General features: G+C 43.8%; 1 protein-coding gene, 1 long non-coding RNA gene and 1 pseudogene across 4 annotated transcripts; 2 read left to right on the forward strand and 1 right to left on the reverse strand.

Annotated features, from left to right (window-relative positions):
- Positions 1-1,843: 1,843 nt before the first annotated feature.
- Positions 1,844-24,108, forward strand: CG15765 (uncharacterized protein). 2 transcript variants are annotated; one of them, NM_132041.3, is made up of 7 exons: positions 1,844-1,879; positions 2,300-2,487; positions 17,636-17,765; positions 19,326-19,440; positions 20,015-20,175; positions 20,260-20,399; positions 20,491-22,858. In NM_132041.3, exons 2-7 carry the CDS (start codon positions 2,407-2,409, stop codon positions 22,483-22,485), a joined length of 2,622 nt encoding a protein of 873 aa, NP_572269.1. In that variant the 5' UTR covers positions 1,844-1,879; positions 2,300-2,406; the 3' UTR covers positions 22,486-22,858. The 2 variants fall into 2 exon arrangements, with proteins under 2 accessions (NP_572269.1, NP_001259263.1); NM_001272334.1 differs by lacking the exon at positions 1,844-1,879 and having other exon boundaries at positions 2,337-2,487; positions 20,491-24,108.
- On the reverse strand, positions 15,183-15,500 carry lncRNA:CR43264 (long non-coding RNA:CR43264). Its single transcript, NR_047771.1, has one exon. It is a non-coding gene; the product is annotated as a long non-coding RNA:CR43264 (long non-coding RNA).
- Positions 15,583-15,653, forward strand: tRNA:Glu-CTC-6-1Psi (transfer RNA:Glutamic acid-CTC 6-1 pseudogene; annotated as a pseudogene). Its single transcript has one exon. The product of its transcript is annotated as a tRNA-Glu (tRNA).
- Positions 24,109-24,212: the final 104 nt, after the last annotated feature.

The raw sequence follows: 24,212 nt of genomic DNA on the forward strand, positions 1-24,212 counted from the left end.
GACATCGACAGGGACACCACACGGCGTGGATGTGAAAGTGGGTGGAGTAGTGGGTCGGAAATGGACTTGGCCAGGGATTATGCCACTGAAACTTATGGAAGTGAAATCGAGCGCGCGAAGTTCAAGTGGCAGCCATTGTCCACCTCGGAAAACACACACACAATTCTAATTGGAGTGCTGCTGGGCGGTGGGTGGACGTGGGTGGTGCTTTGGCGTGTGGGCGGCAAGGTCAGACACAGAGCAAACCGACGATGTCCAAGCAAATCAACTAAAAATAAAGAAATGCTGCACAATGAAAACATTTAGCTGGATAGTCCTTGTCCTGCCCCCCATCGTCATTTTCGGACGGTGACATGGGCTCGAACAGAGGGAGTCGTATACAGAGAGAAAAAAAATGGAGATGGATGCTTCTACAAAACAATTCATCGTTGGTCATCTTCTGTGAAAAAACATACATGTATTCAAATTTTTTAAAATAAAAAAAAGGGAACAAACACAGATGATAAATGGTATTTGGGTACGTCAGTGTCTTTCGCTCCTCTTTAAGGGTGCAGATTCCTGTGGCAAACTTGTAATTATTTTGTACTATACTTCCGGGCTGCGGTTATATAGTCACTCGGTGGCGTCCGATTTCTTGCACACTTTTGGTCGCTGCCAGTTTTCGGATTAAACAGCGCCACATTCTCGACAACAACCAACCGTCATATTCGCTTGGTAATTTAAGCCGAAAAATCTCACAAGTTTGCGTACAAAATCGAAAATTATTTCTCCAAATTTCCGTCATAAAATAGTCAGTTTTTTGGCCACAACTTTAAAAATAATTGTCTGAATACGGAATGTCATACCTCGTTGAGTTTGTATTTAAATTCCCAATCGAACTGTATCCAAAAAATGGAATTCTATTTTATAGCCATTTTTTTCAAAATTTGATGATGTTACCCCTTACCGAAAATGCGAAAAATGACTCAAAAATTATTTTCTCTAAATCGGTCAAAAAGTGATACAGATGGTTAGTCCTTGTTATTAGCTGCTCAAAACAGTTATTCTTTCATTTTTATGATCAGTTTTAGTCAAGTTATGATAAAAATGGCCATCTAAATGTTTTTAATTTTTGCCAAAATAATTTTTTCGATTTTTCGTCATAAAATAATCAGTTTTTTGGCCACAACTTTAAAAATAATTGTCTGAATATGGAATGTCATACCTCGTTGAGCTCGTATTTGAATTCCCAATCGATTAGTATCCACAAACGAGAATTCTATTTTTTGGCCATTTTTTGTAAATTTTGATGATGTTACCCCTTACCGAAAATGCGAAAATTGGCCGAAAAATTAATTTTTCCAAATCGGTCAAAAAGTGATAGGGATGGTTAGCCGGTGTAATTAGCTGCTCAAAACAGTTATTCTTTTGGTTTTATGATCATTTTGAGAATAGATATTACATTTTTGGCTAAATGCCGTTTTACAGATTTCATTTGTGTGATTTTTCCATGTGTACCCGTTGGTTTTGGGGCTGGTGCTAGTTTTGGGCAAGTGTCCTTGAGCATTTTGTGCCAAATGCACAGGCGAAAAGGGGCATGATGAGGTGCGGAAGGGAGGGACGAAGAAGGAGCATGGTCGTGTGGAAAAGGTGGGCGGTGATAGGAAATGGGGGGGGGGCATGTAGTAGAAGTAAAGCTTGGCACACACTTCATGCTCCAAGCGAGCCACAGTCACGTACATTTTATAAACTTCATTCGCTTCGCCCCGTCTCGTATTCGCTCGGCAGGGAGCCGAATTCGCCGCGGAGCTTTCGCCCTTGCCTTCGCCGTGGCAGGATATTAAAAAGGACCTGTTTCGCCGTCGAGGCGCCAGAACAATTCGTGCCGCGCGCGCGTTCGGTTCGTTGTGCTTTTGGGGCTCCTGGAAGGATTCGTTTTTACTCCCGTCTCTCTGTCTCTCTCTTCCTGTTTCTCCCCCCTCTCTCTCTCTCTCTTTCTCTCCCGCCTCTGCAATTCATATCCTGTGAGCTTGGGGGTGTGCGTGTGTTTGCGTGCGTGTGTGAGTGAGTCCTTGCGGTAGTGAAAGTAAACAAGTCGCCGCGGCGCCGGCAAAATGTTTTATTCCTTGTTATTGTTGCGTGGACACAGCAGAAATATTAAAAGTGTCCTGCACGGGAAGAGAGGGGAGGGGGGAGACACACAGAGAGAGAGAGACAGGGCAAGGGGAAGCGGGGAATGAAAATCCTTTCGCCAACTCCGTGCCGATGCGTTAATGAACAACTGCCAATGCGCTTGTTTCATTTCATTTTTTTTTTATAGTGAGCGCCAAAAAATTGAGAACCTTGAATAAATAAAGACCAAGACATAAGCAAAGGTGTTTATCCTTGTCGACAGAAATATTGAGATAAGAGAATAAAGTGTGAAAAATGATGCGACCTCGCTGTCTGGTGTCCTTTTTGGGCATCTGCCTGGTAATCAGCCTGGGAATGCGTTGCGATGCTCGAGCGGTAAGTAAATGCATATACGATCCTATCAAAATCCAAGTTCAAAGTGCGAATGGAGTGCTTGTTAAAGGCGCTTAAATATGTGCAGCTGTGCACATAGTCAAAACCGAACTATGCACCATGTCGCACATGTCCTTTTCCTTTGTGCTCTAATGCCATTGAGCTGCTTCACTCAAAAGGACAAACCATTAATTGCCCAGCTTGAGCTCGCTTGACTCGAGGTCATGGCATTTAAAGCTAGTCAATTTACAATCCAAACAATCATTTGGCCAAAATGCCCGCAGCCATACGCTTTGGCAATGCAGCAACTTAATGTATTTTAAATTATTCCACAATCACTTCTGTAAGTGATACCTGCCACCACCACCGCCAGCCGAATGAAATATAAACTCATGAATGCTAATAAATTACGAAATTATTGCGGCACCAAATCGACATAGCCGGCATAAATGTCAGTGTGGCTATATTTAATGTCTATTTTCAAACTTCTCAGTCTTCTGCCGAAACTGATGAAACGGAACGGCCACAAGAAATTTTCTAGACTAAATTGCGGCTAGTTGGTAATCGAAAATCATTTGAACCGAGATTGGGCTAAGATATTTTTGGGAATATATTCAGTTGGCAGGAGTGGGCGTCTGACCATCGCTTGGCCCAAATTTATATGCGCAAAAGTTGCGATTCTGCTCTGCTCGGAGAGTAAATCAAAAATGCGAAACTCTTTGGTTAGCCAGCAAAAAGTTTTCTTAGCCGCTGTTGTTGTCGCCGGCCGTATACTCAGCAGTTGATTTTGGCAACGTTCTTGTTTTGGTCTTGTGCTGAGCTTATCCTTTCGACCCGATCTTCTCTGTCACTTGCACTGGCAAAAATAATTGGATAATATGTTTCGCTCAAACAAAAAAAAAAAAAAGAAACATTGAGATGTTATGAGAGCGCTGCAAAGTAGACTACCATATGCAAAGTGCTTTGAATTCATTTCAAGGCCTCTTTTCTTTCGGTGCACTTTTCTTTTTTCTCATCGCTCGTGGTCGGGTTGTCCTGTTTCGAACTGTCCACCCGCCCGTAAGCGCTGCGAAATGAATAATTTCAGTGAATTTACTACACAATTTTATTCATATAAATCACAAATTAAATAAGTTTTTACGAGGTTGTTCAGCGGTTGCAGCCCACTACAAAACTTGTTTGTGTTCTCATTCTCAACGTCCATTCGTTTATTTGTTTGTTTGTTTGTTTGTTCGCTAGCTTGCTTGCTTGTTTGTTGGGTCTGGTATGGTATGGTATGGCCTGGTCCGGGTTATTCGACCCTTTCCACATGGCCAGCAAAGACGAATGATGATGGAGGAGCTTGGGGTTGGGATTGGAGCTGGAGCTGTTGGTGGTCACGGAGCGGTGGGCTCTTGCCCTCCAACCGCCTTTATGCCATTTGCCCTTTTTTATGGCTGTGTAATTTTTTTGTTGGCCTCTTTATTTATGCTTATTATCGTGATTGCTATTGCTGGGCTGGAAAAACACCGCAGCCGAAGCAAACCGAACTCTATAAGAAATAAAGTTCTAGCCATACAGCAGTATAATTCAATTTGAAGCAGAACTTTTGTGGAATCAGCTCGTATATTCAATATGATATGGTATCAAATACGCATTACGCATGTTTGATTCGATTGTTATAAAGAGTTATCAGCCCATTGAAGTGCAACCAACAGCCAATAAAAGAAGTAATAATGAACTTGGCTGGGCAAAACCTAAATTTACATTTCACATTTACTTTGACGAACCGATGATGTTGGGGATTATCCCCGTTAAGCTGTTCAAAGAGAAGCGCGAATATTAAGCGAGTTCGCCATGAAAGTGAAAATATAATCACCAAATAAATGGGGTCAGTGGGAAGTAGTTGTACAATTATGATTGCGCCGTTGGCCAACAGCAACAAAATCCAGTTTGGCAGCTCATTTGGGCCTGGATTTGCCATGTATTCCGAAGATTCGCTCAATCATTTATCACTTCTACTCGTAGAGTAAGCGACACGAAATGCTATTGCTTTGCTTTCCATTTTTCGTGTTGGGCCTTTTCTAGCTCACATTTTTTGGGTTTTCTTTTCCTATTTTTTTTTTTTTCGTTGAGCACGTCTCGTCAGCGGGAAATGCGGGTGAAAACTCTGGGCCTGGGTCCCTAATTTGCATACGAAGGCTTGAGGGAGCTTCATGCAGATGCATTAATAATGTAACATTAGTCGGGCGCAGAAAAGGAGGCCAAGGAGCAGGAAGATAAACAATGCGGAACGCCTTAAACGTTAGCCAGGATGACACGAGATGAGCTGGGAAATTTGGCCTCGCACACTGGCAATAAAATATATTCACCTCAGTACGGCAATCCAAAGGATGTTAGAAAGGCCTAAAATGATAAGTGCGCTCAAATGTAAAAACTATTTCAATTGTTTGCCAGCTTTTAGATTGATAAATACTCCACTTTGAACTTATCATAGCAGAACCAAACATGACCTTCCATGCTTGGACCGCACTTGGCTAGCACGGTCACTTATTTTATTGCAGTGTAGCCGATTTTTGGGCCGATTTCATTCCGTTTCATTCCGCTCTTATTCATGGCATTCACGTGCGCCCGACACGAGATTCACGAGACGTGAAAGCAATTTACGATGTGGCCGCCGCAACAATGAGCAATTAATCATGCCACGGCCACAAAATGGAACATGGAGTTGCTCCTCCCGCTCTTTCTGCACCTCCTGCTCCGCTTCCAGTTTCACTTTGCCCGGCATCCGCCTGCGAGTCACCCACAGCACCACCCACTCAAGGACGCGTCCGGCGAAGGCCGACCAGCAGACACAGAAGGCAGTGCCAAAGAGAGACGTAAAAAAGGAGGAAAATCGGAAGAAAAAAGCAGCCTATCCGACCTTGAGCTGCATTCACCTACCGCCATTTGGCCATCACCCATCACCGCCATCACCGACAGGCGCCCAACTATTTCGCACATCAAATCATAATTTATGGACGGCAATCAAAATGAGCCTGAATTCCCATTCCATTCCATTTTTTTTTTTTTTTTACATTTCGGTTATATTTGATGATGGCTTGGGCTGGTGCGAAAAAGTTGCGCAGTCGCCCACATAATTATCGGTTTGATTTATGGCAGCATTTTCGCAGCCAATTACTTCGCACCAGCTGAAACGTAGGGGAAAAAACGGAACCGGAAGTTCAAATGAACCACTGAGCGAGCGCATATCGAATCCTTGGCAGCTTACCTATCTACAATATATCCTTGGCCATATTGCCACCAAAAGAGCCCCGCTGATTGTGATCTCCTGTTGGCCTGGCCAACCTTGAAGTCAGTCAAAACTCGCTGTGAATGCCCATGATGATTTTGTGAGTTGCATGCAGTGCCTGAAGGACATTCAGTCAGGACATTCAAGTGGAGAAAAGAAAAAAAGCTTTCAGGCAAACAAACTGCCATGCAATCGAATTTTGTTCATACAAATTTTGTTGTGCCTTACTTTACATACATATTTGCATAGTTTACAGTGTAGAGAAATTAAATGAGTCCTCTAGACCCGGTTGGCAATCCAGCAGGACATTAACAAAGTTGGCGCCCAGCGCACAAAAAGACAAACAGACAAAATGGACAAATAGACAAACAGAATGACAGATGGACAGAGTCGGATAAACAGATGGACCATCAAATGGTTGACACACACGTATATATCTTCGCCGAGCAAGGACAATGGGAACCAGGTCAACTGGGGCACAGAGGTGAAGGCAAAAGAGTCGACAGCCAGCTGCCAACCCGAAAATTTTCACCGAACCTGAAGGCTTAAGTGGGAAATGCTGGTTAAGCTCGATTGCCATGGAAATGTATGCTTTTTTTTCTGCTGCCATTTTCGGGCATTTGGCCTTGTTGAATTTGAATACTCACCGAATGTGTACGAAAAGAAATATAATGCCACACATATGATGACGTGTTAATTTTGCTTAATTTATGAAATTAGCAACGTTCTGACTACGAGTTTTCAACACAAAATTGCGGACTATGTTTCGGCTTTTCCTCTGTTCCTTTCGATGGAAGGAACTTTTGTATAATTGCGTTATCTGCTCCACACCCCGACCATTGAAAAGTTGAAAAGTGTTTGCATTCAGCTTCATCAGCTGATTGCCGGCAGGTTCAAAGCATCAAAGCGAAGAAGGCAAACTTTCAGGGGGGGGAATGCGAAATGGGGAAAATGCGTCAGTTAGTCGAGTTGAGGTGTGTTGACACATCGTTTAGGCCAATTTGCGAATTTTGTTGCAAATCTGCCAGAGACTTCATTTTCCAAAAGTCTTGCATATGAGAACTTGATTTCCTTTTCAACACTTCTGTTCCAAATATTATGTGAAACATACATAGAATAAGTATGGACAGATATCACATTGAAACACCTCGTCCTCTAAGGTATTTCGACTGCATAAACTAGCCAGGCGAGTCAATTTCATTCCCTATCGAATGCCAAATGACTTTATATATAAATTAATTATTTCTTAGTCCCACGACCGCCGAGTGGTTAACCCGATTAGAAATACAGTCCATTCGCATACGCAATGGCGTCGGGAATTCGAAATTGGAAACTGCAAGTCGGAATGCATCGGCAATGTTTGCGCTGCTCTGTGGTCGTCGGTTGTGCTGCAATCCTCGAATGTTGACAAACGTAATTAAGAAATTGTTAGGCCCGTCAAATGGCAGGGGGGGGGGGTGGGGGTTAGTTGCACAAATGTTTGCCCACCGCAATGGATGCCCCATAGATATCAGATACTGCTGTGTGCGTCTGTGGGCAGGATGCAGGTTAACGAGGATAAACAATACACAAATTTGCACTTTGGCCTCGAACGAGATAAGCGTGGCATGCGCGGAATTGCAAACAGCATTCGATGCGGCAGGTAATCGGCCAACTTGGTCCATCACGCATATGAAATTACATTTCTACACTGAAATTTCATCTACAGGTGTCTGAATGAATGCAAAGATTATAGTTAACAAACTGTAGTCGAAAAGAACAAGTTTGCTCAGCCCTTTCGATTGCCTGGTGAGTTATTTCGAAATACTACTGATTTAGCTGAAGAAATTATGCAGCGTAGTTGTTAAAGCTGTGCTTTTCAACCTCCACTTTTATGGCTGTGAAATTTCTGCAGCTTAGTTACAGCAGTTTTACAACACTTTTCCACGGGTTTTCGCCATTGTTGCACGGAATGCCCTTCTCGTTTTTTTTCTTTCTATTTTTTATTTCCATCGTTCGTTCGGCGCGGGGGCGAATGTTATTGAGTTGAAAATGTGCAAGTAATGAAGCAATTGGCACGTGGACCTTTAGCAGCTCCCCGCATTTTTCTGCCACGCCACCCATCCTTCCCCCACCCCCCACCGCCCACCATTGTCTTTTGTTCGCGTGGTAATCAACTCGATTGCCACCCCATCCACGACCCTCTCCTTGGCGCCCTTTGACCCCGTTCACTGGGTGGCCGGGTGGCGAGTGGTTGGCTGCATGGTTGGCGTGTCCTTCGCTAGATGCGGGCAAAGTGCAGTCTTCATCCTCGCCAACGCGGAGACAAAAGCGAATCCGAATCCGAATACCCCGCGGAGCCACAGCCCCTCCGCCACAGCTGCCCCCTTTGTTTTGGGCCACTGCACGCCTCGTTATGCACAAACAAAGCGTTTTCGCTTCCATTTAGCAGCAAATTAGAAGCTGGCGCTTTGAGGTCCTGCCACGTCTCGGAAAAAAAGCGCAGGACTTAAACGGAGGCGAAGAGACAGGTGCGCTTTTGTGACACGTGCATTTGCAAAGCTATGCAAAACAAAAAATGAGAATGAAAAGCGTGGAGAGCGAAGAAACTGCGAAAAAAAAGATTACATTACGAATTAATTAACAGTAAATAAAAGTGCTCGCTTGCAAGTTTGTCTGTGTGTGTGTATTTTAATCACTAAAACGCAGCCAGCAAGTCCATAAAAGGATGCAGGACTTTATAAACGTACTGTTATGAGGGGAACTTGGTTTTGGCCCACAGCTTGACCCCAAGCGTAAATTAATGTGTCGGACATTAGGCCCCAATGATGATGAACACTGAAACAAATCAGGAACACACACTGCTCTCATGATTTTTAATTTAGAAAACAAAAACTTGCAAGCAATGAATGTAGCCCAAACCCTTGAGCCCAATCTATGGTAACAGTTTTGGCCTTATCCCCAGTGTGTTCGCATCATCCTACAATCGCAATTGACAAGGACGATAATGAGAAGGATAATATGATGTTGGGTGTGCAGAATGCCCAACCCCCTTCTTTCATTGGCCCATCTGGGCAACATCCTTGTTGTTGAAAACATTATCGTTCACTTGGGCATCATTGATAACAAATGCTGGCCCATTAATCGGGCCACTTTCCTCACTTTCGTTACCGAGCTGCCTGATTAAACACCAAAAAGAAGAAAGAACACACACCCACATGGGCAACTTCTAATGTGTGTGTTAAACTTTTTTATGCCTTCAGGCCTTGTTTAATAATTGAACAATAAAGAACGAACGGCATTAAGTAATTTGTGTCGGTTAAGTCATAAAACTCACACACAAACCCACACAGGCACATATGCATACATGCACACAACGCCCACACACACACACGCACACATAGTCGCATAAATTGTTAATTCAGTGCTCAAGTTAAATGAGTCGTTGGCATGAAAATTTCAAGTTTATTGCAGACGAACTGGGGTGCCCAATAAATTTTAGCTTGCGTGCCTGAGCATTGAACACCATCCAAATGGGCAGGGTCGCACGAAAGGGGGGGCGGGGGGTGTGTGTGTGTGTTCCCCCTCAGCATTTTAGTATGTTTACTAATACCTCTTTACTACATAATAATTACAAAATGTACAATATACGTTCAATCGTAGTTAACTTTTGACTTACTTTTTAGTTAGCATGTAAATGCAATCGTTAGAAAAATGTATGCCCCTCGTAAAAAGTTGTGTGTACGCCCCTGTGCACCAAACAATATCCCCCCCCCCCCCCCTTCCCACTCATGCTCGACAGGATGAGCCATTGATTCATGTTAATTAAATGTGACAAAAGTTGAGAAACTTTTCCCAGGCGACTTTCTGCCTTGCTGGCTTTCTGCCTTTCGGCCTTTGCCTTCCCCCGATTGCCATTGTCCTTCGCTGCACATTTTCATTTCGGCCATGTTGCGGTTTGCTTTATGGCCAATCTAGCCAGTGTACCAGCCACCCACAACTGAATGCCACCCCGTGCATAATGTGCGACAATTTCGATTGCGATCATCTGGCCAAAATGTTGCGGAGCAAAAGTTTCTGCGCTTTTAATTAGAATTCGAAGCGAATCCGCAAGCTGTCCAAGTTTTATCTGGGCCATGATATTGGGATACCTAAGGGAAGAATGGCTGACTGGCTTGGCTGGCTGCATCACCGATTCCCTGCAGGGATTTGGGATTTGGTGCGGAAGGACTTAGTTTTCTTTAGGAGCAGGCAAAAGTTTATGCAACGATTTGCCAACTCGAAGGTGGCCGGCGAAAGGGGCGGCCACTGGATTATCAGCACTTTTATATTATTTTCTTTTTTTTTTTTTGCACAGCGACTTGGAAATAGGGTGGCAGTGCAAACTTAAGCCTGCCGCAATCAACTTTCCATGGGAAACTTTATGATATCGATGGACTGTGGTCGCCAACAGCAGCAACTTAGCCGAAGATTACTACTCAACCGCTTTGCAGCAGAGCATTTATTTTCCAATTTTTGAATGTTTGAATTCATTCGATTCATATTTTGTCATTTTCAATTCAAAAAACACATAAGCCCAAATGGATTATCAAAGGCACGAGAAGGAATAGTCTGTGCAATGCAATTTGCAAGCTGTTTTAATAATGCAACGATCTGTATTATTCAGTGGCGACGCTTGATATTTATTCATGCCGCCTTGCATTTAAGATTCCTGCTGCCAGCACATTTTGCAAATTGAACAGATGCCAATCCAGGAGTATATAAAACCGGGCTCTCAACACCCCACCCAATGCCACTATCTGGCGGGGGAGTGAAGGATAATGCTTAGCAGGAACTCCGAGCAAACTCCATGTCCGCTGCACCACCTCCATTTGGCATTTATCCGCCCCTCGGGTCTTCCAGGGGATTTCATTTTCGCTAATCAATTTGCATAGCTGCGAAAGGGGGGGGAGGGGCGGAGGGAGCAGGAACCAACGCCTGGCAATCATCTTTAGCCATCAGCGTCCTTTCTTCAACTCGACTCCCAGAAACTGGCGGCTTTCATGTCCGCTGTCCGCCGCTCTGTTTCAATTTCAATTAGAAACTTTAACTGCTTCAGCTGCGCGTACCCAGCGGATTCCCTTCATCTTAGCTTAGTTCATTGCAGTCAAGTTGGCTGCACTGCGAGAATTGCCTCGTCCTTTGGACAACAATTATTTTGCAAATTATTAAGCTGCAATTCGGAGCTTAAGTTTATGCTGCATTTTTCGCTGCACTCAAGCTAAGCGAAGTACACTGCCAAATATGCAGTTGGCGATTAAATAAATCGGATTTGGAATTTTTATGATTTATTATTTTTAATGATTTATTCCAAGTGCCAAGTGCACTTTGTGTTCAATGGCTAACTGAATAATTGCGGAATATTCAGCTTGGCTTGCTTTATTCAGCATTTGGGTGCATTTGTTGGGGGAATTAGGGTATGCGAAAATTGGTTCTATTTGATTTGGGTTTTCGCACATTATTTTCGCTAGCTTGATTGCAGGGAATAACATTTAGGGCACCTGTCAACGCATTCCACGGCATTCTCTCTCTTATTTCCGTGGTATTTTTAGCTGAGAAATTTAATTTCTTTTCAGCTGCCTGCCATTCGGAACGTCTTGGCTGCACCGTAACGCCCAGTTTTCTCTATTTTTTTTTTTTTTTTTTTTTTGCTGGATAAAATCTCTTAAGCTGGTTGCAATAATACAAGCGGAGGAAAATTCGCACAGACACACACACACACACACGCACGCACACGAGGGCACAGGACGAATTGAGTTCGTGTGGCAGGATGTGCTTGCATGGTTTCGTGTCCTGGGGTGCGGCAAAGAGTTGACTTAAGTGCGCATAATTCACATTGGCTCGAAAGTAGCGCAAGGATTAGGCGATGCACAACAAATTACGATGTTATCCTTGGGGCTGCAACCGAAACACATGTTGTTGTCCATATCCTTCTTGCCATCTCCGTGGCGGCCCCATTAACCCACAAAGCACACGACTCGTGGCCCAAAAATCATCTTTTTCCGCAGCCGAAAACATTATCCTGCCTGCTTTTTGGCTAGCAGTGGCTTTAACATGTTTTAAAATTAACGATTTAAGGATAATCACCAACTGATAAACATATTTTACAAAATGAAGAGCTAGTTTAGTTTTAAGATCTCTGAATTCTTTCATTTTCAGTACTGTTTTTCTCGCACATTGCTCTTATCGAGATGTACTCATTGCACCATTTTCCCCCATTTTCCTCCCATTTGTCTCACCTCGCTGATTGACTGGCCAGATTGCAATTTCCCTGGATATCTCGGCCCCACTTAATCCCCTTAAGCCCTCGTGTCACGCACTCATCTGCAGACTGAGGACTGAATGGCTGGCGTACTGATGGATTGACTGGCTGACACAGTGACAAACTGACAAACTGGCAAACTGACTTGCAGCGCTGGTTGTCTTCAATTTTAATAAATTTCCCGTGCATGTAAGCAAGCGCGACAGTTGACAGCTGCAGCTTCGTTTCCCATTTTCCTCCTTTGCTGCTGCCTTGGATGGCAGCAGTATCAGTGGGCGGTGGGCGTTGGCCGATGGGTGGTGGGCGTTGTGTTATCCTTCGTCCTTCGTCCATTGTTGGCCACCAAAGGAGTGGCGGGGTCTGGTTGGGTGCAAAAACGGCTTTGTTGCCGCTGTTTTTGGCACAGTCTGTTACAATTACATGTCCCACTGTCTGCCTTAGGGGGCGGTGGACATAGATGGGTGGCTGCTGGGTGGTGACCTGCCAAGGACATTGCAGTGCCACTGTGACATCACGATATATTTTATACAAGGCGACGGGTCACGCTCTCGTTTCATTTATTTCTGCTCTGTGCATATTTCTCTGCCACCCAGTGTCATCGTTATTTATATATCCTCAGTCGCCCACAGTCGTTTCTAAACCACCTGTCGTTGGATAGAGGCTGCAGGTAATGTTGGGCGTTGGGTGGCTGGCTGCACAATTGCCACTTGACGCACATCGAGGATACTCGAACGCGCAGCATCGACAAATTGAGCAGCTAACGGAGGAGCTACTTCAACACGAGCTGCAGCTCTTTGATGGCCTTGTCATCCATTCTCATATCACATACATATTATGATCTGGGTTATCTGGAAGTAATATAGAAAATGGAACATTTAAGTAGGTGCTACGTAATAAAGCTTTCGGTAATGTATCCAATCCTCTGAATTCTGTGCTTTTCTGCCTTTTTCTTTGATTACCAATCGCGGCAAGTCTTCACTTTCCACCATCCGAAAGATGCCCGCTTTTGCAAACTTGCCTGCCATCGCTCATACGCACCGTGGACAGCAATTTATCGCCATAAAAGTATATAATGCCAGGTCGTCCCACTTCGTCGCTCCAGACGCTTCATTACCATAATGGCCAACCTTATGGGGTGTAAATCATCTAAAACATAAGCTTGCCACAAGGTGGGCGTGAAAATGGCAGACTGGGGAGAAATAAAACTCAAAAATCACATTGCTAATTCATAAATAAGCCGTTTGACTTGGCAGCTTTTGTGACGCAATATTTAGCCAAGGACGGAGAAATTAAAGCAAAAAAGGTAGATGGCATTAAATATGCCAATATATCAAAAGGATTGTTAATTTGCACACCTTGCGCCAACGGGCGTATTTGATTTTAAACGCGCCCCATTTTGTGGCTGCCACATTAGCATACATCTGCATATATGTGAGTATATCTGGGCATATACACATAGATACTCGTACATATATATATATGTATATATATATGTCGCTTGTACTGGAACAAGATACTTATGATTCACGCACGACTCGGGCAAAGATTGGAGCCACTTCAAAGCGCCACAGGCGCTGATTGTGTTGACACCCCGGGCCAAAGGACCGCCCTCCAATCCTCATCATCATTCTCATCCTCTTAGCCATCTTGCCAGCCATCTTGCCAGAAAGTTCCATTATAATCGCTCGAGTACTTGGTAAAAAGCCAATAAAGAAGAGGAAAATGAAAATACTTTCCTTTGAGCGCAGGTGAGCGGGGCACGGAGAATGGGGCATGTTAACGTTATCAAAAGAGGATGAATCAGCTCACATTATGCATTCACAATTTGTTTTGGATCCGAGCTGGGGGAAATATGCAAATAATACCAGTTTTAGCTGCTAGTCGAGAGCGCATAGTAATGCCATGAAAAGTACATGTAGCAGGAAGTTAATAAATAAAAGTTAACTTCTTAAAGTTGCCTAAAGCAGTGCATAACTTTTGGATATATATTATGGCGTAATTATAATGTGCACATAGCCCCACTTCGTATGGCTCCATAAGTTGAAAACCGTTTGAAAACAAAGCGCATCCACTTAAAGTCCTTTACAAGTTGCTGATCTCATTACATCCTTTGGCTAAATGTTCGGTTCCCAAGTACTTAGCGCTTAATTTCCCGCTCTGTGCCAAAGTAAAATAGAAACCCATGATTAAAAGGTGCAAACAGAGCACTTTTCCGTGAAATCCAGGGGATGCATTGTGCTAACTTGTGTTCGCCCCTTTCGCAAAATGCAAATACAAGAATACAAAAAATTATACAAGCACAAAGAAGTCTTTTGCAGCGCTTTGTGATTTCACTTATTCTTTTGTTTAATTTGTACTCGCAACGCCCGCGCTGCCACAGGATGTCTTCATCATAATTACAAACAAAGCATAACTACGGGGAAAACAGCAGACAAACAACAGCAACAGCAGCAGCAAGAGCAGCAACATCAGAAACAGCAGCAACTGCAACAACTGCAGCAGCAGCAACAGCAGGAGGCGCCGCAAAAGAAGAAGTGGCAACCGTGGAATTGTTTGCACAGCAAGTTGCGGAGTTTCCGAAAGGCACAAGAAAAGCAAAAAACGTAGCTGAGAAAAATGAGATATATATAATATATATACATATTTGGAAAATCAACAATCGGTGGCAAGACAACATCTGCTGCAGTTGCAGTTGCACTTGCACTTGCTTGAGTGCTGATGTTGCCAATATTTGTTGTAAAGCTGGGTAGAAAATATATTGGTTCTGATTTCGATTGAAATTTAAACGCTAATAGCTATCTATACTGATATTCCAGTACTAACGATAGTTAGTACCACATTGCGAATCAATTGCATTCAACTTGAACGCTTCATTTTCAAAAGTTCCCTGGCTTTCAAAATCAGGATTGACAGATTCATATCAAGTAATTTTCTTAGAGTTTGAAAGGATTCGTATAGCTTCCTTTTGAATCTTCTTAATTTCACTGGATTTTCGCCAAAAGCCTTGCTGCAAATATTTTCCCACCAGAAAGTTGCTAAGCAATGTTCACAGAACAAATTTAATTAGTTTCAACAAAAAACCCACTCTTAAAATATTTAAGATTCTAAATTTCTATATTCTAAAATTAAATATTGGCCATTAAAAAAAAAGTGTTTTTGTGTTATTATTTACAATCGTCTGTTTGTGTTTCTTATAACTAAAGCCCATATTGCATTGTGTGACAGCGTAAACAAACCAAACTTTCATTCTTATGATATAACTTAAATCTACAATAGTATGTATTTTGCACACCCTAAATTTGGATTTGGGATATTGTAATTGTAAATCCGGAAGTGCACCATCATCATATATTTTCCATTGCTACTTTTGATAACTTCACCGGGATTCGAACCCGGACCGGCGGCACTACCTCCCGATTGGAAGTTCGCATACTAACTGTATGCGCTGCCGCCGGCGGCGAGGGGTCAGCTCCCAGGGGATAAACTAGAACCACACCTGCTTCGATTGACAGATTCACGTTACGTAATTTTTTCAGAATTTTTACAGCTTTGCGTAGCTTAGGGGTTAGAGCATTCGACTCTCGTTTGAAAGTGAACGGGTTCAAATCCCAGTAGGGTTAATATACATTTTTTTTTTTTTTATAAATACCAAAATTTTACACATTCCCATTGATATTTTCTCGCTCTTCAAATTGATTAATCATGTCAAATGTGGCAGGACCTTTTTATGCCGCTGATGTTGCACATCCGCAGGGTTAAATTAAATGAGGCGCATTTGTTGATCAAATATACCAAACTGCTTTACATATTTTCGATTACTCCTTTTGCCAGCAGCCAACTGAAATATTTTCCATGTTAATACTTGATCAATTTGCAGCCTCAGAAAACTTTACTGCATTATTAATAATGCCAGCAAATACAGTCGCAGCGAGGCATATGTTTGTAGCAGATATCCATTAAGATATTATATTAAAAACCATATAGGGCCATAAATGTATAATAACTGCAATGGCTGTGGGCAAATTAAATTGATATTTCATAAGCGAACAAATTCGTTGGGCGACAAAAAGACGAAATAAAGAAATGAATCGCTTTTACGGATATAAAACCAAAATTAATCGAGTGATAAGTGCTGAATATATACCTATTTAAATACATTTACAGTCCCTGTACATTTCATCCCCGTTTCTATAATGTTTTTCATTTCATTTCGCTGTTGATGGAATTTTTTACCGCCCCGCTCTTCTACCCGCATCACAATGGCCAAGAAGTCGTTTTTTTGAATTTTTCAATTAAATGTTAATTAAGTTAATGAAATGCCTGCCACTCACCCCGCATAAACTGGATCCCTGAATTGGAAACGGGGAAAAAAAACAGGCGGAGAGCAGAGAAAAATTTCCGAATGTATGACCAGCATTCCTTTTGAATCTTCTTAATTTTACTGGATTTTTGCCAAAAGCCTTGCCGCAAGAATTTTCCCACCAGAAAGTTGCTAAGCAATGTTCATAGAACAAATTTAATTAGTTTAAACACAAAACCAACTTTTCGCTGCGTTTATGATGAACATCGGATGAGTGGAACAAATTGAAAACCTAATCCATTAACATAAAATTTAATATTGGCCCAAAAATGGTTTTCCACAAACGATTTGCATTTGACTTTGTTCAGAGTTACAAGTTGCCTACTAGAAAACTACGAAGTGCACATCGAATTCCCTTCGCTCAGTGGCTGTTGCTTGCTGGGCCCATTAAGAATTTTTCATATCATAAAACCATCTAAAGCACATTTTGTATACGAAACACTCGAGGAAATCAGCTATTTAAATTTCCGTTTGACAAGAGTGTTTTGTTAAGCCCACCGTAATGCCACCTTCTTTCGGCCGCACTTTGTCATCAGCTTTGCGCTGTGAATACCATATATTTGCATACTTATGTACGTTTATACGAGTATGTATTCCTGGGGAGATGAGTTCGCGTCGAGCATTTATGCACCATCGTCCTCGGGCCTCTGCTCCTAATTAGTTAATGTACGAGAGCGAGGTCTGTCACTCGACTCCGTGAGCTGAAGACGCAGATGGAAGATGGAGGATATAGCCGGAAATGGAGACGATGCTGGAGTACCCGGGCTGGTTCCCCTGGCGTTTGGTTCCTCGGTCTCAGAACGTGGCGGCGTTCTACAAAGAACATTTTTGGAATCTCTCGAGGAGTGGAGAAGAAGAAGGTGGTGGATGTGGAAGTGAGGCATTGCGGCAGCTGTTGCGACCCCCGCTGCCCGTTTGTTCAGTTTTTCCCAGTTGCCCCCTAATGAAATATATGGGGACATGGCTTCAAAGCAGATTTTACATCGAGAAAAATCCCTCTGCCCCCCACTAAGCAAATGTGCGCGTGTGTTGTATGTATTTTTAATGTCGTAGAGTCATACCTACAAGTAAAAATCTCTCGGAAGCACCCGCCTCCCCTTTGGGCATTAAAAATGTAAACGCTTTACGGGCCACGTAAAATGCTTAATGCATAACGTATACGCACCGTGCGCCGCTCGCATACAAATAAACCGAAATGAACTCTTTTCCGTATTTCCCACGATTTCTGTTCTCTTCACAGGTGAACGTGAGCAACACCTGGACGATGCCGCAAGAGGGTCTGAACGTCTTTTATCGCTTCTTCCGCGATCGCATATCCTGGTTTGAGGCCGATGCCGTCTGTCAATTTCATCACGCCAATCTAGTGACGGGTAAGTGAGAATCCAACTGCGTTCCAAATGCAGCACCGGATGTAACAGAGCTGTGTGCTAAATGCCGGAAAGAAAATGCAAGTTTAAATGCAAATAAGCCCACAGTTCTTGGATTCTAACAGCACAGAAGAGAACAGAACAGGAAAAAAAAAAAAAAATCAGCCGATGGGAATGGCACATTATTACGAATGTCCGGCCAACGAGCGTCACCTAGCAACTGGCGAATGCATTTGGGACTTTGCTGGATAAGAGGGAACTGGAGGGCACTGCGGGTGCAGAAGACAGATTTCAAAGGGACATTGCCATTGTGGTTCGCAAATGAATGAAATGACAGCAAAGTGACGCAGCCACAGTCGAGTCTTTTATGTGGCCAGACCCCAAAAGCTTTGGCGTAGAATCAACCTCTCTGGCCTGCATTTTCCGCCCCCTCGCTTACCGCACTGCATTTGCTTGTGCTTTTCACTTTTTTTTTTTTTTATTTTCGAAGCAAGGGGTTGTTGCTATGCGCCCAAACAAAACCCACCTCATAATACAATAAATCCTTCTGACAAATGCTGTCGCTGCAGTGCCGTCGGCTAGAGGCATCTACCCCTTTCCCCCCAAAATCATCAGCTTCCGTCGGCTGGGGGGAGGGGGGTACTACGAAACAGTAGCAGGTCAAGATTGGGGTCACAGTGGCCAGATAAAGATGGCCAGCAGTTCGGTGCATCTAAATCACAATCAGCCGGTCGCTCAAATGACCCAAAACAAGCGACTCAATAGTGTGCCAGAAAAATGCCAATATATCAGCTTTCAACAAAAGTGTGCGAGTATGAATGCAGGTCCTGTGATCTTTATCAAATAAAAGTCAGGAAGAGTAAATTTACATGCAAGTGAATTGTGAAGGATATTTAAAGTGACTTAAAATGCAAGGATTTGTATTCAAGCTAACTAAATGGGGCTTTTAACTAGTTGATTGAACCTTTTCTCGGATTGATGCCTTAATTCACTAATATAGTATTTAGTATTCAGCGAGCAGTTAGCGCATTTAGGATCCGGCATCAATTTGTTGACACCGCACACTATTTGTTTTTTTTTTTTTTTTTTTTTTTTGCAACATATGCAAATGTGACGCACACAATAGCTGGGAATGGGAATCGCAAACAGGAGCGAAAACAGGCAACCGACACACAAGAGAGCTAGCGAAAATGGTAGAAAAAATCATTTTCGGCAGCGTTTTGTTAACAATTTGTGATGTCACTGGAGGGTAACATCGAGCTGATGGCTTCCCACTGTCGAAAAGCTCAATTGAAACAAAAAACCCAAATGAAAACGAAATGGGGGCAAAAAAAAAAAACAAAAACACACACAAACAAAACAACAACAATAGGCGAGTCGAATTTAATAGAAATACTCTGTGTAGAACAAATAAAAACCATTTGTCGTCTCGTTTTCATTTGAACTATTCTCTCTGCTCATCCTTTTTTTTCCCCCCCTCCCCTTTGTTTCTTCTACGTACGCTGTTTTTGCCGAACGTCCTGCGTGTGTGTGTGTGTGTGTGTGCGAGAGATGTCCTTACAGTCGACAACAGTTTTCAATTCGATGCAACGCGCGACCTGCTGAGGGAATTGGATGTGAACGACATCGTTTGGATTGGTCTCATGCGACCGCAGAACTCGGATCGTTTTATGTGGTCGTAAGTACAACAATAGCAACGGCTACATCAACATCAACACTAGCAACAAAAGCAAAACCATTGTAGTGTGTAGGGTATGCAAGGACACCAGGATACAAGGGTACAACGGCTACACGGACATACGGATACAGGGATACATGAATATACGGATACAGATACATAGCGGGGACATGGGGATGCAACCGAAAGGGATTGAGCGACAATTGTCCTGTTGGGGCCGACATGTGTATAGTGGTCCTCCATTTAGGAATGGATCAGAGTCGGGAGGAATCCCCCAAACAGCAAAAACGCCGAGGATTGGGGTTCTTTATATATAATCAGAAGCATACATGTTACACTAAGTGAAATCGAGAAGGGTTGGCAAAAATAAAATAAAATAATAATGGTTATCGGGTTTCAAAACTTTGACTTTCAGCCAATTACGTTCAGTAAGCTCAAACATATATAGCAAAAAAAAAAAAAGGGGAGCAACATATCGACTTTCCTAGCTTTTCACATTTAATATGAAGGGGTTTGAAAGTATGAAGAGAAAGAGATCGGTTTATGATTTGGTTTTTTTTACCCGGCTGGTCAGGAACTCGCGTCCCTTGGTGGCAGATACTGGTTACTGGGCCGAATCCCTACCACTGATGGATGCTCCGCTCTGCGCCGTAATCGATCCCATTCGAGATTACCGCTGGCACGCTCTGCGCTGCGGTGGACCCGAAACGGCCTCCTTCCTTTGCGAAATGCCAGGTAGGTGGAGATTTCTGGATGGGATTCCAGCCTTGGGCTAACTGATCTCTGGACCATATGTTTTCCGCACCGCACTATCCGTAGTTCCCAGCTGGGCGGATGCTTGCATACTGAAGGACATGCCCAATTTGACCATGCAATACATGGCGGATACGGCCAGCATCGAGCTGATCCGCAATTGCCAGGAGGAGGGACTGCTGCGACACACCTGCAAGGGCAAGGAGGTGAGCTAGGGTTATTCCAGCTACGATTAAATGACAGAAGCGAATATGAACATTTCCCTCTGTTCTCCTTAACTCTTGTGTGCCATTTCAGGATCGTGAGCGTGCCATTCGACAGCTGATCTGTCCCAAGGAGCGTTTGGAGGCGCAGCGCATCAACGACATCACAAACTCGCACTTCAAGTCGCTGCAGATCATCAACAACATCCACACTGATAACAAGGAGAATAACGACATCGATCTGCTGCCCAACTATGGCCGCCGATCCGGAATGGCCATCAACATCGAGGTGGCGCCACCAGTGCCGCCCGTTTCGGTTCCCGGATTGGGAGAGCTGATGCAGGCGGATGCTCCGGGCGCCGTATCACTGTCCGGACTGTATCGCATACCTGACCTGGTGCCCAAGCCTGTGAAGAAGGCGGCCAAGAAGGTGATCACACCGGACTTTGCCAAGAAGCTGCAGGGTAGCCATCAGCAGCAGCACAACCAGCAGCAGCAGCAACAGCAGCAACAGAAGTCGCGCAAGTCGTTGGTGCACCAGCACGAGGAGGAACTGATGATGGGCGACCAGCCGGCACTGAGTGAGGAGCAACTGCCTCCGGGTATGGGAATGGGCCTCGGTATTCGAATGCCCCTCAACGAGGATGACAGCAATAGCGATGCCTCCAATGAGATATTCGAACATTTGCCGCACAAGAAGAAGATCCTGCCGCAGGATCTGCGCACCATGGCGCCAATTCCTGAAGCCAAATCGCCAGCGATGACAACAACTACACTGAAGACAACCACTTTGGCGACACCGGCAACAGCAACAACCACTACACCAGCAACAACGACAACGGCGACGGCAGCAACTGAAGTGGTGACCACACCGAAAGCAGTGGACACCACAAGTTCACAGGCGCCGGCAACAACAACGCGGCCAACAACAACGGTTAGAACCACCACGATTACAACCACCACTACAACAGCAACAACTACGCCCAAAACGGAAGAGACAACAACAACAACGACTAAGAAACCAGAGCCAACAACCATGGTAGCACCACGAACAACAAAAACATCAGCAATCGAAGCGGCAGCAGCAGCAGCAGCAGCAGCAGCAGCAACTGGCACAACAACAGTAGCAACATCCGCTGAAACACCAACAACAACAACGAGCACAGCAGCAGCAGCGACAGCAACAACAACTAGCCATGCCACGCCCACGGACAAGAGCAACAGCAACAACATGGCACATCCCATACATCCCTCGCAGCAGCAACACCACCAACAACAGCAGATACTGCACGAAGGCGCCACGTTGCAGCAGCAACATGCAACGCACGTCAACGAGTCCGCCGACAATACGCGCTTTATACCGCCAATGCTGCTGGTGAAGTCGCACTACGTGCCGCCGGCCAAACATGCCAGCGAGCATGCGACCACAACAACACGAGCGACAACAACGTCCAGTACGACAACAGCAGCAGCAACAGCAACAACACCAGCAGCAGCAGCAGCAGAAACATCGACCAAAGTGGAAGTGCAGCCATCAACAGTCACGTCATCGAAGGAACTGACAGCAGCAACAGCAGCAGCAACAACATCAGCTGCAACAGTCGCTGACACTGTGGCAACATCAACCGTGACAGCGACAACAGGTGCAGCTGTGGAGGTGACAACAAGCGTGAAAGTAACTGAAGACACCGCAGCAACATCAGCAGCAACGGTAATTGCCAGTGAAGCGCCACCAGCAGCAGCAGCAACCACTACTGCTACCAGAGCAGCCGCAGCTAATGAAATCAAATCGAATGCCACAGCAGCTGCAGCAACAACAACAGCAGCAGCAACAACAACAACATCCATTCCGAAGCCAGTCAGGGAGTTCAGATATCCGCGAGTGAATCAGGGATCCTTCAAGGTGGACAACAACGGCATGGGCAGCCCCGAGGAGGAGGAGGAGGACGAGGAGGGCCATTTGAAGACCGAGGCGGCCACAACGCGACACAACTTCCTGGAGGAGACCGAGGCGCCATTCAAGCCAAATCGACGACGCTCGCTAACCAAACCGGAAACGGTTAGCTATTTCAAAAAGATCTTGGGCTAAAGACGCCCGGAGCCGCGTTGCTGCAACCGTAATCCGCACTAGTAACCGTAAACGTAAACGTAATCGTGACAGTAACCAACTGTTAAACCATAAATAAGAAAAATGATGATGAAGTAAGACGTAAGAAGTACACTCCCTGCACAGCCACGTAATTGGTCTTCAAAATCAGAGCAAATTGAAACAGTTGTTGGCATTGCCCCGCTGGCCATTTCCTTTCCTTCCTTTTAAAAGTCTCCCCAGGAACCCAGACCCCACAACATCATCCCGCATCCATATTCCTGGCCAAAAGTTTGCGGAGCTACCGCTTCCCAAAGACTTGTGTCACCGGCAGAAATGCCGGAAATCCAAGCGGAAACCCAAAAGAAAACTCAACTCAAGTCGACTCGACTCCAGTTGCAAGTACCGAAATATGTCAATTTTTCACCGGAAAAAAGCAAGAAAGCAAGTAAATGCAAACAAACAAACACGCACACTCAAAAGCAGATACAGATACAGATACAGATACAGATACAGATACAAATACAGATAACAGATACACTTACAGCCGGGGAAAGTGCAAAGTCTATCAGGTGGGGATGGAAAAAATAGATGGAAAGCAAAACGCTGGAGGACATTCGAATGGAAATGCGGGGAGTTTGTGCGGTGCAAAGGCCAAATCTAAAGTACGATAAATACTACGAGAAAAGTGTTTACAAACGTATACATAGGGCGTCTGTTTTGGATTTCCGTTTGCTTTGCCTACGAGCGACATGTGGTCACACTGGTCCGAATGGAAAAGTGTGAATAGAGTAGAAAAAACTGCACAACACTCGATGGCATTTTTTTTTTTTTTTTCGATCTCACTTGTTTCGATTTCCGATTGCATTGGCTCGTTTTTAAACGTTCTGAAAATATTTAAACGCTTGATAGTTGATTATATTTAATGTTTCTATTTGCTTTATTCACTTTATCGACACCTTTTATTGAATTGCATTTTAAGTGCTTCCATTAAAATAGTAATTACTTTCTTGTAAATCAACAGAAGGTTTCACTTGCCGCTTAAAAATACGTGCCAGTTGATCCTCAACTCAGTTTTCCAAAATAGGCTTATGAAAATCCAAAACAGCAAACGCCATGCAAATTACATATTTACCAATTAATTATGAACATATGTAATAGATGTTGTTTTTTTTTTTTTCGGTGTATGGAAATAGTCAAATACAATTTTTGTAAGCGAATTAAGGAGTTTGTCATTTGGAAATTTTGAGAAAATTACTTCGAATGAATGCGGCGAATTGGCAGAGCGAAAATAAAATGAAAAATTCGTTGCAAGAAACGAGCACACTTAAGATTAAGCTAAAATTAAACGAATCGAAAGGCGAACCCAAAGTGGAAAATAAGACCGAAAAAAGCGGCGGAGAGTCCCAAAATAAAACGGAAATGGCCGAAAAAAAAGAAAGCACTTGATGTAGAGAATTATTTGTAGGTACTTCTGAGAGCAACGGGCAAATTAATACGGTTCCGTTGGGTTGCTCTGAAAAAAAAGAAAATAAAAAAAAAACACACAAAAACATGCAGTAAAATAGTATAAATGTAAACCAAAATAAAGAATTATGAATAAAAAGAAACCCTTTCAAGACATTTAAATTGGCCCTTAGTCTCAATGGGTAAGGGGAGGAAATGCAGTGGAAAATAGGGGAATATGCCGGCTGGAAAATGGCTTGCATCAAGGCTTAACATTTTGGTTT

This window comes from Drosophila melanogaster, chromosome X (assembly GCF_000001215.4).
Source record: "Drosophila melanogaster chromosome X".
NCBI classification, from domain to species: domain Eukaryota; kingdom Metazoa; phylum Arthropoda; class Insecta; order Diptera; family Drosophilidae; genus Drosophila; species Drosophila melanogaster.